This window comes from Patella vulgata, chromosome 2, assembly GCF_932274485.2.
Source record: "Patella vulgata chromosome 2, xgPatVulg1.2, whole genome shotgun sequence".
NCBI lineage: Eukaryota > Metazoa > Mollusca > Gastropoda > Patellidae > Patella > Patella vulgata.
The window spans coordinates 20,794,582-20,812,795 of NC_065880.2; the positions used below are offsets into that span (position 1 = coordinate 20,794,582).

The window sequence follows — 18,214 nt, forward strand, 5'->3', positions numbered from 1 at the left end:
CAAAAATTTACATTTCGTTACCATCCCTATTGATATGGTTAGGACTTTTTGTTATTCGAATAATAGCTATTAACCGGTTAATAACCGTTTAACCATTTGGTGTCAATTTTCAACATAAAAAGGTATTACTCGTGCAAAAATTTCTGGATACTTTTCATAGAAATTAATTTAATGAAAATATAAACTATCTAAGGCCATAGTTATTTGATTAGCTAGTTAACTTGGGTCATTTGAATCATTTTTTAATTCAATATCTACGATAATATACAAGACAATACTCTTGTTTCCTGTCGTGATATATAGCCAAAATATTACGATTACACAATGTTACTATGAATAGAATAAAGTAAACTGGAAGGCGTCTATTGATTGGACATTAAAGAAATAATTTCGCGTTTGCAAGTAGAATTTTTATGATTGGTTAATTGAACTAAAAACTAAAGTACATGTAGAATACTCACAAGAAATTATAAGATATGAGACGTGTAGAATGTCGTAACGAATGTACTATATTGTCATTTTCTAGCCTTTATGATTATTTTTTGAATTTTGGTTACATTTTTAAATAAATTAGGTAGAATATAGAAATGCCAAGAAGTATTTGGATTAACAATAGCAAAAGTTAGAACAAGGTCTGTTGTCTTTGCCGTACGACTATGAGTACTATTAATAGTATTATTTATTAGCAGTCGACATCATAGAGCGACATATACATTTTAAGATTTTCAAACATCAAATACAAAAGGAGAATGCACATCTTTTGTTATAAGGGGGGGTTGGATGGTCGAATGGTTAGCACTTGCGTGCTGTATCATAAGGCCTGTCATTGAGTCAACTGGCGTGGTTTCAATCCCCGGTTGTACGTGACAAGGTAGTAGGGTCGCCTGTCCAACCTCGTGTGTTTTCTCCGGGTCCTCCGGTTTCCTCCTGCTAAAGACCCCTACGCGTAAGCGAATTATTGAAATAAAATTAAACCGTATGTTAGTACCGAAATGACCTAGTATGTGTCGAGTGGAAGTTAAACCCCATTTCTCTCTCTCTCTCTCTTTTGTTATAAAGAGGAATATAATGGGACATAACTGTATGTAATGGGGGACATCTTCGAATAACCGTAACGTTCAATTCGAACCGTTTAACCCTCCAATTCGAACTGTTTACAGCTATCCGTAGGAGCACTACATGTATTAATGTGTGTTTGTGCAAATTGTGATACTTTATTCACATTCGAAAGATTTTCTTGTTATTATGTAGTTATTTCAAAAAAATTATTATCCGACTTGTATGTAATTTATATGCTTTATTTCAATTTCATGTAGTAAAATGAAGAAGCCTACTGATATGCACGTAAAAGAACCCTTGGACAGTTGGAATTCAAAATAAGAGTATGTCATAGTGCCACTGTCAGGGCAAAATTTTCCTCACAGCACACTGTATGACACATGTCCGTCTTCATAGCCCAATTGGTACAGAAAAGTAGGATGCAAAGCCCCATTTAATTTCATTTCTAAATGTGTTGTTATAGTAAATATTTCTTGTGTTCGAGTAAAGATTTAGCTTGGAAAGATTTCAAGGATTATTTTAATGGAATAAGGATAAGTTCTTAATACTGCCTCCGAATCTAAATTAGGATTTAATCTTACTTAGATATGAAACTATCATAGTGCCTCAACCAGTCATAATTAAAATCTACATGTTGTTAGATAGAAATAGATTTAACATAACAATTCTACACTACATGTACATATAAATGTATGCTAGAACTTTCTTTTAGCATATTACATGTAAGAAAGAATTAATTTCTGTAAAGCTTCAATAAAATGGTCCAGGTTGACAGTAACAACCACAGTAAGTTTGACCTGTCATTTGTTTTCTGTCAGGTGTGACCTGATTTCATTAGTTACATGTATCTTATTTACACATTATCCTACAAATTCAAAGATTTAATATTCTATTCTTATTGGATACAGTTTTACTTAGGTATGAAATTGGGTTGGGTAATCAAAATTCAATTTGTATACCTCCATAAATGTTTTTTAACCTTATGGTCATCCTGCGGACGTCATCATTTGCTTGCCCTTTAACAAAATTTCCTGTTACTTGAAATGTTGGTGACATCCCTGCTATACATCCATCCAATGAATGCAAACTATTGTGCCATACATGTAAATGCATCTGAAACATTTTTCCCAGTACAAAGCCTTGTTTACAGCACAGCTGACATAATTAGCTGGACACAGGTATAACCTAAATCTTTGTTTAACTTTAATATCAGTAATACTTTTGTAATCAACATCTCAGCATTTGTCAACAAAATGAATTGTGGGACAAGACTTTTGTAATTTGATTTATTAAATTATTTGAATTTGTAATGCATCTACATGTCCTTGCAAATAGCCCAAGGAGGCTGTATATTTTCTACTAGTTTCCCAGTCATGGCTAAGGTGGATTGCACAGTTTGGGTCTATTGATAACCATGTTGTCCAAAAACTTGAACAACTTGCAAAGACAATAGAGTCAAGAGTAGAAGTATTTTTATGTGCTGACCTAATTTGTAGATGGTTGTTTTTGCACCTAACACTTTCTCTTACAATCTTTGTGTCATTTACACAGGAAGCAGAAGGATACTAGTGCTAACGGTGAGGATATTGGCTGATGCAGTACTCAGGATAATCATCCAGACTTTTATGCTAGCTAAACTAACTTGTTGAAGATTGGCTTATTATTGATTGAAGGCAAACGTTCTCATGCCTGGCAATGTGTCTATGTTTATGCTTGGTTATTGTATGCTACTGAAATGTTAAACTGCTTTGTATTGGTGGGCTATCAGGACAAACATGATTTTAGTACTCATCAAAAGCAGATTTAGTTCAAATTTATCATCAAAATGTAATTTGTGTAATGGGTATTTTTAAATATTGAATGAAGTGTATGTAATTCAGTAAATAAATCAATATATTACATTGATTGAAGTGGTACAGTTTATCAACAAAATGAAAGAATTGGCTTGGCAATAGTCCAATCATAGACCTCAAGTTTTGTTTATATTTTTGTTTCAAAAATCAATATTTTTACATTTAGAGAAACAAATTGCACCCAAGTATCAAAATATAGTCTTAAACATTCAGAAATGTACTGTTGTATTCATATAGTCAAGGCATCCGATAACCTGATATAAATTTTGTTCTTTTGAAATATTTTATTTGACATTAATTCACATAGCCTGACCCTATACACTGTATAACATTATACATGTATGTACCATACATGTATCCTGACAGCAAGTCTACATAGGCTAAGCAATTATTTATGTACATGTAAATGTCCAGTTTTATTTTATTTCATTAGTAATTTCTACTGTATTACTATTGATGGATAGTGTACTTGTATGATAGTTCTATTGTAATATAGAGAACTTTGATTGGAAAATAATATGATGGTGATCTGTTTGGGTGCCCGTGGAAATATATAATTTATCATTAGTGTGTTGTTCAGCTTATTGATCTAGCTCAGGTCATCTGACTCAATCAGATCCATCTAGTATATTGTAGCTATCTTACCTATTTAATGACTTTCCTTTGTCAGCCATCTGATAGCAGAATGTCTGAAGTCAATGTTATTCATTCTTTGTGCATACTTTCTATTTAAAGTAGCATATCAATATTCTGAATTTCTGGTTTTAAATACAAGATGGAAAGGATCTGTACCTTGTTTTCAATATCTCAAATCATTGTTTATGATAGGATGATAATAGTACAATAGGTCATAATCGGTTACATATATTAAGCATGTTCACAGCTTCTTATTTATAAATTTGGAGAAATAATTTCTGTATTGGTGGCAGGCATATATTGTGTGTGATTGACAGTGCTGACTTTCCAGGATTACTTCTTGAAAAAGATACCTGCGAAAGTATTGAAAAATTTAATGAAATAAATATGGTCAATTCATAAAGTTTCTCTGTAAACGTCCTCATTGAAATGTGGTTGTCTATTGTTTCCACCCCTCTCTATGTCCGTTGGTCGACTTGTCATAATGGATGCTACAGAGGATAAAGTTTGTTGACATATTTATTTGCTGTGTTTATGTTCATGAGATAAAGAATCATACTGATTTTCTGATAATTAATATCGGATTTATGGCCCATGATCATTTTAAAATATGTTGCGGGTCTTGGGTTATTGTTCTCAAAATTCATTAGAAGAATAGGATTGAAATTTATGCAAATTAGTACTATTTCTGATAATTACTGTCATATAACCTTTTCTGTTGTAGAAAAATCTTGTGGTTGCTCTGGATATTTATACACAGTGTTCAATGTTCATGTGATGAAGAAGCTTAATAAATTTATGCAAATTTTAACTTTCTGAAAAGGCCAAAATAAAAAAATGTTCTGTTTCCGGTAACCCGGCCAACCCATTACAAAACCTGCCGACTCAATTTTTTTTTAGTGTCAAGGGAAATAAAAAAACCTTTTTTTGTTCAACGAGCGACCGTTAAAAATTAGAAATACTCTAAGCCTACCGGATTGGTGAAAATGGCTTTATTATTTGTTGCTATAAATGAATATCAATGTCATCGTTCTTTGAATCTGCATTTACCGATCGGAATAGGTGGGTACTGTACAGCGAACGATTATTAAGAACTGCCATACTGTTGACGCGAGATTGCTAACTGACGTGAAAATCGAGACTACAGGTTTCGTATAGATTAAACACTACACATTCCGAAAAGCCATAATCCTCACAAACTTCGTTCTAATAAGTAACAGCACGCAATTTGACAAAAACAAGCTAATGTATATTTCAAATGGGTGGATAGGATCTGCTCAATTGGTATTTAAAACAAGGCAAATAAAATTATTACGGACCTATTTCGTGCGACGGCTCGATATGATTTTTTAAGTTTTCATCGCGAGTTCTTTCCCTTGAACAAAATGGCCTCCCTACGCTTTTTTTTCTTTTTTTTTAGCATAGAACGATTAAAAATCCATTTGCCCCCGAAGAGAATATTTAAATCATAATCTAGCTTCTGATACATTTTAAACAATTATCCAATAATTCCATCCACCAATCTATTCGTGCTTCATGTTCCTCGGCGCCGATTTTCGCACAGAATATTATGCTACGGTACATCTACTATAGTACTAGATCTAACAATGTATAAAAAAAAAAAAACCCTACCTACCGACCCTACCCTATTTTCCATCCGTTACAGGAAACAACCCTTTTTTTTTGGCCTAATTACTGTCAGAGTTAAAGTCCTTGAAACTTACAAAAGTCTTGTTGATACTCTGGATTCTGGAGAAAAAAGTTACATGTATTATCTGATTTTAACAGTGGTTATGTTCATGTGATAAGAAGTCTAATGATTTAAATTAATACAAACTATTCCTGATAATTACTTCATGGGTTGTTACTTACAGTAACTTTTTAGTATCAAGTAGATGCTCCCATTACCTACACAAAAGAATTAAAACTGTGACATTTATAGACTGTTTCGACGACTTTGTTGCTGTGGATATATGTTTTGTTACCTGTAAAGTATTAAACATTTATATGTACCTCTACTTCTAAATGTCATTTTAGGATAAAAGCAATATTACTTACATGTTTAAAAAAAAAAAAGGTATGATAGTTTTCTTATGGCAATATGATGATTTTACATCTGTTAGTGATTGCTACATGTATTATAAACAATTTTATTCTCATATTTTTGCAGACCACCAGAAATTAGAAAGAGAAGCTAGGATATGTAGGTTGTTGAAACATTCAAATATTGGTAAGTTCATTTGTACATTTTAATCAGTGCGCATTTTTAGTTTCATTTTTTCCCTTCCCAATTGTAATTTTAATTTCATACCATATATCTTATTCCACTAATTCAATTAAAAATTCATAATTTCTTTTTTACAAAATAAATATATAATATACATGTACATGTTATACAATAGTTACAAAATTATTCTTCTGGTTTTACATAGCTATTTTTCAAAGCTTTCGCGAGGATTGGAAAATTTTGAATTATCTTTCAAAATACCTAGATCTACCCTTTCAAAGAGTACTCCAACTTGTTCCTTTTCCTAAAAGAAAATTTGGCAGGTACATGACTATCTGTTATTATTGGATGCCAAAGCTCATTTTGAATTTTTCCAATTATGACCCATGGCATGATATGAGTTGATGATGGCTGTGTTTCGGAAAACCCAGGAATAGATACCTATTGGAAGATAAATAATTAAATCTTTTGTTCTGAATTAGGTTATTATTGCTCTTTCACCGTAAACACTAATCAGCACTAATCCCAGATTAATTAATAGACATTAAATAACCCTATTATTGATAACTCGATTGATAATTGAGTGAGCAAGTGCTTTGGACTGGAATAGATGGACAAAATGAAAAATAAAAACTAGTAAAAAAGAATCCCGACAAGGGAAAAGTTATTGCCTAAATCTGTTTCTCAAAGAAATACTGAGCGCTTACCAATTTTATTCACTGGAATATTTCTAGAACATCTTCTTTAAAGTGTAAAGTGAGGTCAAGTGTCAAGACCCTGTATAGATTCTCACATCTCTAGCTCAAAGATTACTGATGATTACAGTGGTTTAAAGAATAACCTTATTAAATGTAGTGTATTGCCTGCTTGATTACTAGTTACCAATAACAGATGCCTGATTCCAATGTTCATGTATTAAGTATGTCTTGTGTTCTGACTGCCTATCAGAGAAGGGATACAAATGTCAATCTGTGGATGGCATCAAGATCTATTAGTAAATCCTACTGTCATACTTCTCAACAGATTATTCTCTTTCTCTGGGCTGAATAATCTTCAACAAAACAGCTTTTTAATAGTCTCTAGGAGACCCAGTACCTGTATAAATATCCCTCAGGAAAATATCATTGTTAGATTTTTATACGCCCACATTTTGATGTGGACGTATATTGTTGTTGCCCCTGTCCATCCGTCTGTCCACAATTTATTTATTCCGATATTGACAAAACTTGAAATTATAGGTTTATCTCGAAAAGATATTGGGTTCCTACGTTATGGGCAAGTATTGGACTGTAACTTCATGGATTATGACCCTGGAGTGTATTTAAGAAAAATCCTGTTTTTAGCTTGTGGACACTCTAGAGGTCACATTTTGTATCCTATTTTGATGAACCTTAAAAGGAATGTTTGTAACCCTAAGGTTTATCTCGAAAAGATATTGGGTTCCTACATTATGGGCATGTATTGGACTGTAACTTCATGGATTATGACCCCGGAGTGTATTTAAAAAAATCCCATTTTTAGCTTGTGGACACTCTAGAGGTCACATTTTTTATCCTATTTTGATGAAACTTAAAAGGAATGTTTGTAACCCGAGGGTACCTTTCCATATTCGCGAATATCATTCCTCAACTACCTGGTTTATGGCCACCGATTTTACGAAAAATTACGTTTTTAGCTTGTGGTACCTCTAGAGGTCACAAATTTTATCTGATATTAAAAACTGCTCAAATATATCACTGTTACACCATAATGACGGTTGAATTTGAATTTTGGATATCGGTTCCTTTCAATAATCGCACATATCAGCTGATTTTCATGGATTATGGCCCCTGATTGTATGGAAAATCACATTTTTAGCTTGTGGACACTCTAGAGGTCACAATTTTTATTCCATTTAAAAAAATGTTTGAATATATTATCACTGTTAAACCATATTGACAATTGAGTTTGAATTTCGTGTAAATCCGACTGAAACTACTCGGCAAAATGGCCGCTCCCCGTAAGCAAATACATGTAGTGTATGTAGTACGTAATACCAATTTTTATTTGATTTTGATGGAACTTAATATATGTGTGTATATCCCAAAGATCTGGGATCTTTTCTATAATTGCGCTAATCGGACGCTAACTTCCTGGATGAAGGCCCCATACTGTATTGTACAAAAAATCGCATTTCTGTTTAGCTTATTCTATGTCCATCTCTTGCAAAATATGGTCGTATCTTGCATGAAAACTGCTTGTTTTGTTATAGTATCAAATCAACAGAAAATGTGTGACAATTAAACTTGTGATATCTATATGTATATTTGTGACTGTCGTTTGTCTGTCTGTCTGTCTGTTCGGGGTTGGCGGCTACACTAGGTCTGCCCCGAGTCTGGAATTTGATGTATAGGGGTAGCTCGGACCGGGGAATAACATAGGCCAGATGGCGTTAGTCTACAACTTCCGGTTTCGGAGTTATGACCCCCAAGCGAAGCCTGTCTGTTCGGGGTTGGCGGCTACACTAGGTCTGCCCCGAGTCTGAAATTTGGGGTATTGGGGTAGCTCGGACCGAGGAGTAGCATAGGCCAGGTGGCGTTAGTCTACCACTTCCGGTTTCGGAGTTATGACCCCCGAGCGAAGCCGGGTATCCTGCTAGTTATATCATAAACACATAACTTGTATCTCATCAAAAAAATAAACAAAATCAAAGGATATCTATGAGGGTGAAAATGTTGTTTATTGAATTAATATAAATGATCAGGTCATAGATAAATTACAAGTACATGTATAAACACATGTGCATGAATTTTCAATAACAGGCTAAATTATGTCAAAAATCAAGACCAGTCTTAGATGTAATAGCAGTCTGGGATATCTGGCTCAACTGTATAGCATACATGTACATGTAGGTACAGAACTGTTACTCTTAAAGAAATCAGCCTATTTAACTTACATTATTTATTTGAAATTTTAGGATAAACATTTAACGCCTACAGTACATTGTGTACTGTATTTTATGGGGTATAAGTTGAAACTTTTTTCCAGTGAAGTCAGGCCTTCGTTTTATACTCCACCTCGACGTATGTACATGTATATGGATGAAGATAAAAAATATAAAAAAATTACACTCCCAAAATATGGTAATGTCAAACTTTTGCTATTGTCTAAAACTACTTATGTTATTCCAATACAAATACATCTTGTATAACTTTTATTTAAAAACATCACACACATACACCCAACATTCAAAATATAATCATAAAGTTAAACACTAGAAAATTCCATCAAAATAGAATCCTTCTTCAGACATTATTCCTGTTGAAATTTTTATGTTGCCATCTCTCCTAATTTCTCATGTCTCGCAAGAGCTCTACTTTAGCTTTCAGTTAAATTGACTAATCATACATTGACACCATCAATTTTATTATAATTTTAGTAACATTTATTGTAATGATATTACCATGCGCGATCACTAACACTGTGCGTATTGTCTATGCTAGTATTTATCGGATATATTGAAGTAAAAGTTGTTCAAATGAACCAAAAACAAAACTTTGTATATTACTCAAGTTTGTCCTGCATTTATAAACTATTTATTTTATCACAGTATTACTATTAGACCAGAATAAAACCCCTGTATTTGGATAAAAGATTGCTATGGTGAAGTTGAAAAACATTTGTCTTATACACCGCTTCAACTTGTATATGGATAGAGTTTTGGAAAAATAGTAGAATATGAACATTCGACTTATACTCCACATCGACTTATACACCTTAAAATACGGCATATGGAAGTGTTGAACATGTATGAAATAATACCCTAAAGATCAATTAAATTCCTTTAAAATTCATAAGATGTCTACAGAGTTGATACAAAAACTGTAAAGAACTTGAAATTTACCCAAGTGAATTCCAATACATGTTGAATGCATCGAATATAAATTAATTTTAGTGGAAAATGTTTCAAGAAGAATGTTGGATGGAATAAGATGGTTAAATTGGAGCTAAAATCAATACTAGCCCAGGGATGTATCAGTAAATTCCTCTATTTTATTGCTAAGTTTATTGGCCTTTACACATGTTCTACTGCCATGAGATTTTCTCTATTTAACAATGATCAATATAAGATGTAGTATTTATTAGTTCCAGTTATTAAATAATAGAAGTATTTTATTTTTTATTGACTATTTCCAGACAATGCATTTGTGTAAAGCCTGGAACAGATGACCATATTTCATCACCTGATTGCGCTGATTGAAATTCGCAGCGAATTTTTCTATGGCCGATCACAAATGGGCACACGTAGTGATCGTCTCGAGAGCGTACGCCACTCTGCGAGTAAATTACGTTGATTATGTGAAAGCCATTTTGAGGTCATATAATATCGATGATATCTCCGATTGGCTTATAAAAATGTTTCCCTCAACAATATACGCGGATTTTCCGATGAACTGTTCGCTGTTGTAAAATGTTAGGCCGAAAATATCTAACATGCTAGATACTGGCAATCGATCAGGCAAATAGTTCGCCTAGCAGAATTTTCGTCACCGTGAATGAGCACACAGACGTTTTTTTGAGTGATTTTAAAAATCGGCGCAATTGGGCAAAAAAATGCACTTAATCTGTCCGAGGCTTTATGCTATTGTTGTTATTCAGCCTAACATACCACTGGTGTAAACTTAAGTTATGCCATACAGGCTCTGTTAATGATGAGAATATGATAAAACTTAATGTTATATCCTAATAAATTATTGGTCACATGGTATAAATTGTTTGGAATAAATCAAGATTATTGGCTGACAATGATGGATTGTTGTAAAGGATAGAGGTAGTCACTTGAGGTTTTCGTGAAGAAAATCTGACAGGAACAGAAATGAAAATAGTTTAGAATTAAAGAATGTGGTTGGAAGCTCACAATTGGATTGCTAACATAAAACTCTAATGCTTTTTGCAAGCTGAAGATCAATATTTTTCTACAAGTTAGAAGTTGATAAGGTTTTTATAGTAATCAGTATATAGAGAAATGATGACAGATGGTGATCAGACTCATATGAATACTTTATATTGCTAAAAAAAATGTTCTATACTTTATTTCAAGTACTGACTGTCCCTAGAGTTTTGTCAAATATACATTGTAATGTATACATACATTTTCAAGCCCCCAGTAACCTAGTTCTGGTGCTCATATAAATGTAATCTCATTACCATATTCCATCAATTTAGAACCCATGTACATTGTACCTCCAAATTCAAAGAAAACTATTTGGGACCTAAAAATTGACACAAATGGGTCACAATGCATATAATAATGTGTAATATGAATGTATATAAACTGATTTACATTCAATCGTTTCTGTTTTACTCTAATTTCATATCAGTTATGTTTGGCGAAATACGCCAGAAGTCTCAATCGAATGACAATCTCTAGCGTCTGGTTATTCTCGTCTACACCGACAGTATTTATTGCGCATGTTCTCCAGATAAGAATATGGCATCACCATTTCATATGACTTGTATGTCCCTTGTTACATATGGCACTGAAACACATTATGGTACACCATTCGTGTACCAATGGTAAAATGTTTATTTTGTCTTAAATATTGGATATCGGAAGCCCATCTTTACCTGGTAAGATCACAACATCAATGTTTATTTCAAGAGAAAATAGTAGGCATTCTAAGTCTAAGCTTGATGTGCCCTACATGTACATGTATAGGGACAGCTCAGGGGCATTAAATGAGTTAATTATGAATAGAATAGCATTAATCATTTCTTGTAATAGACAGAAGGTTCATTTGATAAAGTACATTGCCTACCTGGGATCTCATGAGCGTGAGAATCATTTGTAATTGTTTGATATTGTGAAGAACCTGATTGAAAGGTTATTTCAACTAGTGTTTTTTAGTGACCAAAGATTTAGCATTCGCTTTTTTATTTGACTGTAACATGTCTAGTATTTTTTCTTTGAATGATATAATGTTAACATTTTGTTGTATACCAAGTTGGATAAGAAAGGTACATGTACATCTTTCTTGAATGCTGGATATGTTGTATCTGAGAACAAATTTTGACAGTATAATTGATTCCTGTGCAGAGTTTATCCTGGTACATGTATAAAGAATGTTAGAGAGCAAGCTGTTTATAAAAATCAATATCTTATTCTAAATAGTGTATGGTGTTCAGGCACTAGGGAGGAAGATTTCATCTTATTCTCCCGTTGGTTTTAGTAATAATTTTTTGGCATGATGATAATATTATGCTCATTAGAATACACATTAGCCTTTAATGAATACACAGACCATGTACATAAAAGAAAATGATTATTTTACTCATTATTTATATTTGTGATTCAATTTTAATTTTATGTCAGGAATCTCCTAATGTTTGAGTTAATTAGACATATTTCTTGATAAAAGAGATAAAAAACAAAAAAGTCATAGTTTGTATTTAATTTTAGAGGTTTGGCTCACAGGTTTGAAAGTGCTTTCACTTATGTAGTACCTGGTTTTTGATTGCGTTTAGGGCAAGGTCATTTACTTAGAGTCAAGGGCAACTCAATCTGTAAGAATGATAATAAATGCACTGGTAGCTAAGACCGCTTTCTTTTTAAAAATGAAGATAACAGAGTTTTAGATTGTGTTTGTTAAACATGTAAACCACAAGACCAGGGCTCTTGTTTATATACCATATTTTACTGGGTACAAGTCGATGTGGAGTACTTATAAGTCAAATTGTCATATTTTACTGTTTCTCAGACCTCCATCCTTATACATGTATAAGTCGAAGCGTTATTTAAGACGAATGTCTTTCAACCCCATGGTAGCAATCTATTTTCGAGTTTCGGGACTGTTATCCTAGTCTAATACCGTACCGGTGTACGCCAAGAAAAATTGGTCCATAATATTAATTGTTATAAAGTAATCACTTTATAAATGTAAGACTAACTATATTCTTGGTTTATTTGAACCAGTTTTTATTTCAATATACCCGATAAATATCAGCCAGATCTAGGCAATGATTTTTCCCAGTATGCATTTAAAGATCAAAATATGTATTATATATGTCAAGGGAAAAGGTTATGATATTAACCAAACAAAGGTTGCACTTATGTGAGCTATGAGTATTCTCTAATAAGCTAATAAAAGGAATTATATTTAAGGTCTGATCTACACTGAAATTTATGTTATGTGGTCGTATATTGTTGTTTGTGTGTGTTTGTCCTTCTGGCTGGCATCTGTTGTCCACAATTGCTTGTGGGCACTCTAGAGGTTAAAGTTATTACCCAACAGACTTATGATTTATACATTACACAGTATTTACATGTAAGATCATGAGATTAAGAAACCTATTTATTTTCAACGATTTCCAAAATCTACTGCCATAGTTGTGGCTCTTGATCTTTTTGAAAAATCCTGTGGATGCTCTAGAAACCACAGGTATCATCCTATAGAATGAAATATTAATTTTGAAATATATTAAGCGTAATTTGGTTTGTATACTGTTTCGTTTTAATATTTGGTTTTATTGGTCAACAGTTAAAAGCAAAATCAGGTTTTATTTCAAAATTGGCTGTTGACCTACAATTTACAGTAATACTGTAAATGTAGACCAATAATGTCAGCAAATCATCACATCAGGTTTATTTCAATCCACAAATTTTATTTTTTACCCACATCAGGACTAAATCATTTTGAACCCAGTTTGACTTGCCACTTTCAAAGATGGATCCCGGTACAGTAATTTTGCATATCTTGTAGACGTCTTGTAGATATCATCCCATTTTATTGAAACCAGTTTGATTTGACACAAAAGATAAAGAGTCTACATACTAGCCTGGTGATATAGCGTAACACCATATATTTAGTTTAACGAGTTCTTGATCTACATACAATAAATCATATAAATTGTTAGTTTGATTGAGAAGTTAGTACATATGTAAAAATAAACCTAATACTAATGATCAACATAATTTCAATAAATTACCCTCAGAAACTAGATCAGCAGGGATTCTATAATGTGCCAAACAGCGATAACCCAAACTGAAATAATCAAATAGGAGAATTTACAGAAGACATCATTAAGCCTATAAATATATCAGTAGTTTCATTACATACAAAAAAAATCTACAGTAGGATCTTGATTACTGAAGGGAATAGTCAAATGATAGAAACACAATTTTGTTGGCAGGTTAAGGCCAGCACACACTTATGATTGAATTTCATCATTATCTTTCATTGTCAAGAATTAATGGTAGCTTTGCAGTAACATCTGGCTAGAAAAAGTCTATATTGATAAACTAATTTATATATACTTATGAAGCCCATATGAAAGCTGTAATAAATAGACATGTAACCACTGAACAAAACAATAATTGGCATTGTGTGAGCTGAAGCCAGGCCCCGAGTTCACAAAGCATTCTCAGACTTCAGTTAAGAATTTACTCAACTTTCAATCACTGTTTATGAGAAATATCCTTGATCCAGAAACACAAAACTTTGCACAGTTTCTTATTGATTTTTCTACATCTACAATATAGGGTGAAAGAACACTGAAACATGTTTCGAAACGTTAGACCAATACCATTAAGCTTCATTTTGAAATATAATTAGAATTCTTAGTGACAAAATGGTCAATTCTAGCTCTTTCTAGGTGATATCTCAGGTTTATATCCCAGTATTCGCTGAGAAAATCGTTCAGGATTTTGATGCCCAGTTTTCACAGTGTCTGGAAACAGAAAAAAAAGTTACTCTGTGTTAGTCTTTGTTCAGTTCCATGCAGAGCGATTCAGTTTATTTATCATGACAAATAAATTGTGAGATGTAATTAAATACAGTATTCCTATATTTACTAAATTAGTAAAATTCCAACATTGTAGGGGATCGATACAATATGTCAGATTACACAGCATGTCGGAATACATAATACCAGAAGTATTATTGTACCTTTGTCCACGCCCTTGATCCACTTGTGTGTCATTCTGAAGATGTCTTCAAACTTAGCGTTCGAGTAAAATCGTTTCTTACGGCTGTTAAAGTTATCAGCAAACTTCTGTTTGAATTCATTTTTTCGCTTTAAAATGTCGGAAACTGTAGTATGGCCAATTGAATACTTAAGGGATAAATCCTTCTGTGTAGGTCATGGAACTTTCTCAAAATCTGCTATAATGTCAAATCCGTACGGGCACGCTTTACAGGACGATCACACCAATACCAAGTGCACTCTTACAAGAGATTATAAAATTATCAAGGTAATCAACAAGGACTGACACATGTTTTATGCTCGCAGATAATTGATTGGTGATTGCTTGTCGGTTAACACCCACTGATTAAAGGCCGGATTATCCAATGTTAATTCAACGCAAATCGTGCGACAGGACCTTTGCCATGATGGGTGTCGTAATTCGGAATATTCGGAATCCAGACTAAAACATTTTTGGTTTAAGGAAATAAATTGGGACATGAAAATGTTAACAGATTTCACAGAATGCCGTAGTATTCAGATGTCGATAGTGACAGAGTCCACTGTAGTATGTATCCTTTGGAAATGATTCAAAACAAGGTAGTATGTATTGATTGCAATCCCTTTTAAAAGTTTTATAGAAATGAAATGGACTCCATGGAGTGTAGCATCTTACTTTTCTGCATAGACTCGGGTAATGGTATTGAAGGCAGGCCAGCAACAGCACACACACACACACACACTCACACTCTTGATAGATTATAAGTGCCACAGATTGGTATATTGTTTTTTTAAAAATGAGGAAGTCACTGCTGTCGAAATCAACTTACTGATATCTCTGTTTTTATTCAGGAGATCATTTCTCAGTTTTACCTAGATCATATAAATCTTTGATGCTTAAAATAATTTTCATTTTTCAGTAAGAACAAAATTTTGCATTTGCCAAGATACCTAGAATTTGCATGTTGAATGTATTTAAAGTATGTTATAAAGGCTTTAGTGTAAATACTTAGGCCACAAGTACACTTATTACATGGGCATAAAAATGTCTGTACTCGGTGTACTGTATAGTTCACAACTTTCTAATAGCTTGCCTGTCCTTTCTTTATTATCTCTACAACATACACACAACATATCTCAAGGGAATTTTATTACTGAACAACTATTCTACAGTTTCTGTATCAGGTGCTACTTATTAACTCTGACAGTTTTATCACTACATTCAGTCTCATCTAAATTCTCCATAGATGCAATTTCACCAAATCATTTAGTTTATTCCCATCTAATTACCTGGAATTTTTATCCGATTTTGACGAACTTGACATATAGGTCTATCTCTCAAAGATATCGGTTCCTTTAAATATTGGCACATATTGGACCATAACTTCATGGATTATGGCCCCTAATTGTACGAAAAAATCATGTTTTTAGCTTGTTCCTCTAGAGGTTATCGTAACTTTCTGAATAATTATGGCTCCTGGTTGTACGAAAAATTGCTTTTTTAGCTTGTCTCGCTAGAGGTTATCATAACTTTCTGAAAAATAATGGCCCCTGATTGTCTCGCTAGATGTTATCATAACTTCCTAAATTGTACGAAAAATCACATTTTTAGCTTGTGGTCCCTCTAGAGGTCACAATTATTATGCGATTTAAAGACATTCAAATATTTCACCGTTACACCGTAATGTTGGTTGACAAAATGGCCACACCTCGTACGCAAAGTGTAAAAATATGGTACATGTATATCACAGTTGTGGACCCCCTAGAGAGAGAGAGAAATGGGGTTTAACGTCCATTCGACACAAACTAGGTCATTTCGGGACTAACACATGGTTCAATTTTATTTCCATAATTCGCTTGCGCATAGGGGTCTTTAGCTGTGGGAGGAAACCGAAGGACCCGGAGAAAACCCACGAGGTTGGACAGGCGACCCTATTCCTTGTCACGTACAACCGGGGAATCGAAACCCCGCCAGTTGACACAATGACAGACCGTATGTTACAGCGCGCGCGTGCTAACCATTCGGCCATCCAACCCCCCGGACCCCTAGAGGCCACAATTTTTATCAAATTTAAATTTAATATCACAATGATCTTGGTTTCTTTCAATAATCGTGCATATCTGAAGGTAACTTCCTGGATTATGTCCCCTGATTGTTCGAAAAATCACTTTTTTGATGTCACAATTTGTATTCAATTTTAAAAACTGGTTAACTGTACCACCATTACTCACAAGTGAAGGTTGAGTTCGAATTTCATAAAAAATCTGACCGAAACTGCAAGACAAAATGGCCGCTCTTTGTACGCAAATAGTGTAAAAGTATGTAATACCAAGGTTGTGGACACTCTAGAAGTTTGATGAAACTTGAAATGTATGTTTGTAATCCAAAGATCGTGGTTCCCTTTGATATTAGCGCATAGTGGACTGTACATGTAACTTCCTGGATTATGGCCCATGATTGTACGACAAATCATGTTTTTAGCTTGTGGACCCTCCAATTTTAAAAAACATTTAAATTTATCATTGTTACAGCCTAATGACAATTGACTCCTAAAAATCGGACCAAAAGTGCCCGACAAAATGGCGACTCCTTGTACTCAAATATTGTAAAAGTATGTCATACCAAGGTTATAGACCCTCTAGAGGTCGCAATTTTATCCTGTTTTGATGAAACTCAAAATATATCTTTATATCCCAAAGATCTTGGATCCTTTCGCTATTTGCACATATTAGACCTAACTTCCTGGATTACAGCCCCTGACTGTACGAAAAATCATGTTTTTTAGTTTGTGGATTCTCTAGAGGTCACGATTTTTTATCTGATTTTAAAAACCGTTTAAATAAGTCACCATTCCACCCCGTTTATTGATACAAATTTTACCTACATGTAATAGATTTAAACAAGGCTTGACAAGCAAAGATTTACTAGATGTAACGTAAATAAGGCAGCACAAAAATAATTGTTTGTTTCTCATGGTCTGTGTTTGTGAAATAGCACATGCTACATGAGATAATTATTAATTATTGAGATGATACATGTATTAAAAAAATTTGCATATTTTTATTTCAGCAATAACTAATGTCATTGTTGTTCTTTCACAAAATGCCAACTTTCATAGCCAGTGGAGATTTGGGACATCAAAACTCTGGATAATGGCATTCCAGCCTTTTTCATTTTCGACCAAAACTTCTTCAGCTTAAACAAATCTGAGCAAGAATGTAACTGTTCAGAAAATTTTGAATCGATTACTTGGTCATTAAAAACAAAACCACAACCGGTTACAAACACAATTTATTCACATTTGATACATTTTTAATAGCTGGGCATAGAAAAACATAATCATGATAATAGTCCTAAGTTTGAAGGTCATGAAAATACCTGCTCTAATCAGGTTGATGATTTGTATGACATAAATATTTGAAAGCATTAGTTTGATTATTTAACATGTCAGCTATTCCCAGAATTCACCGTAGTACCAATAACCTGTATGTTAATTGT

The 18,214-nt window shown here is 33.4% G+C and overlaps 1 protein-coding gene across 15 annotated transcripts in view; it reads left to right on the forward strand.

Annotated features, from left to right (window-relative positions):
• The window catches only part of LOC126811891 (calcium/calmodulin-dependent protein kinase type II subunit delta), a 100,626-nt gene that overhangs the window by 11,159 nt on the left and 71,253 nt on the right, over positions 1-18,214 (forward strand). For all 15 annotated transcript variants that reach the window (XM_050537923.1, XM_050537932.1, XM_050537922.1 and 12 more), the window contains exon 3: positions 5,719-5,778. In XM_050537923.1, the coding sequence (XP_050393880.1) occupies positions 5,719-5,778 (60 nt within the window). The remainder of the gene's footprint in view (positions 1-5,718; positions 5,779-18,214) is intronic.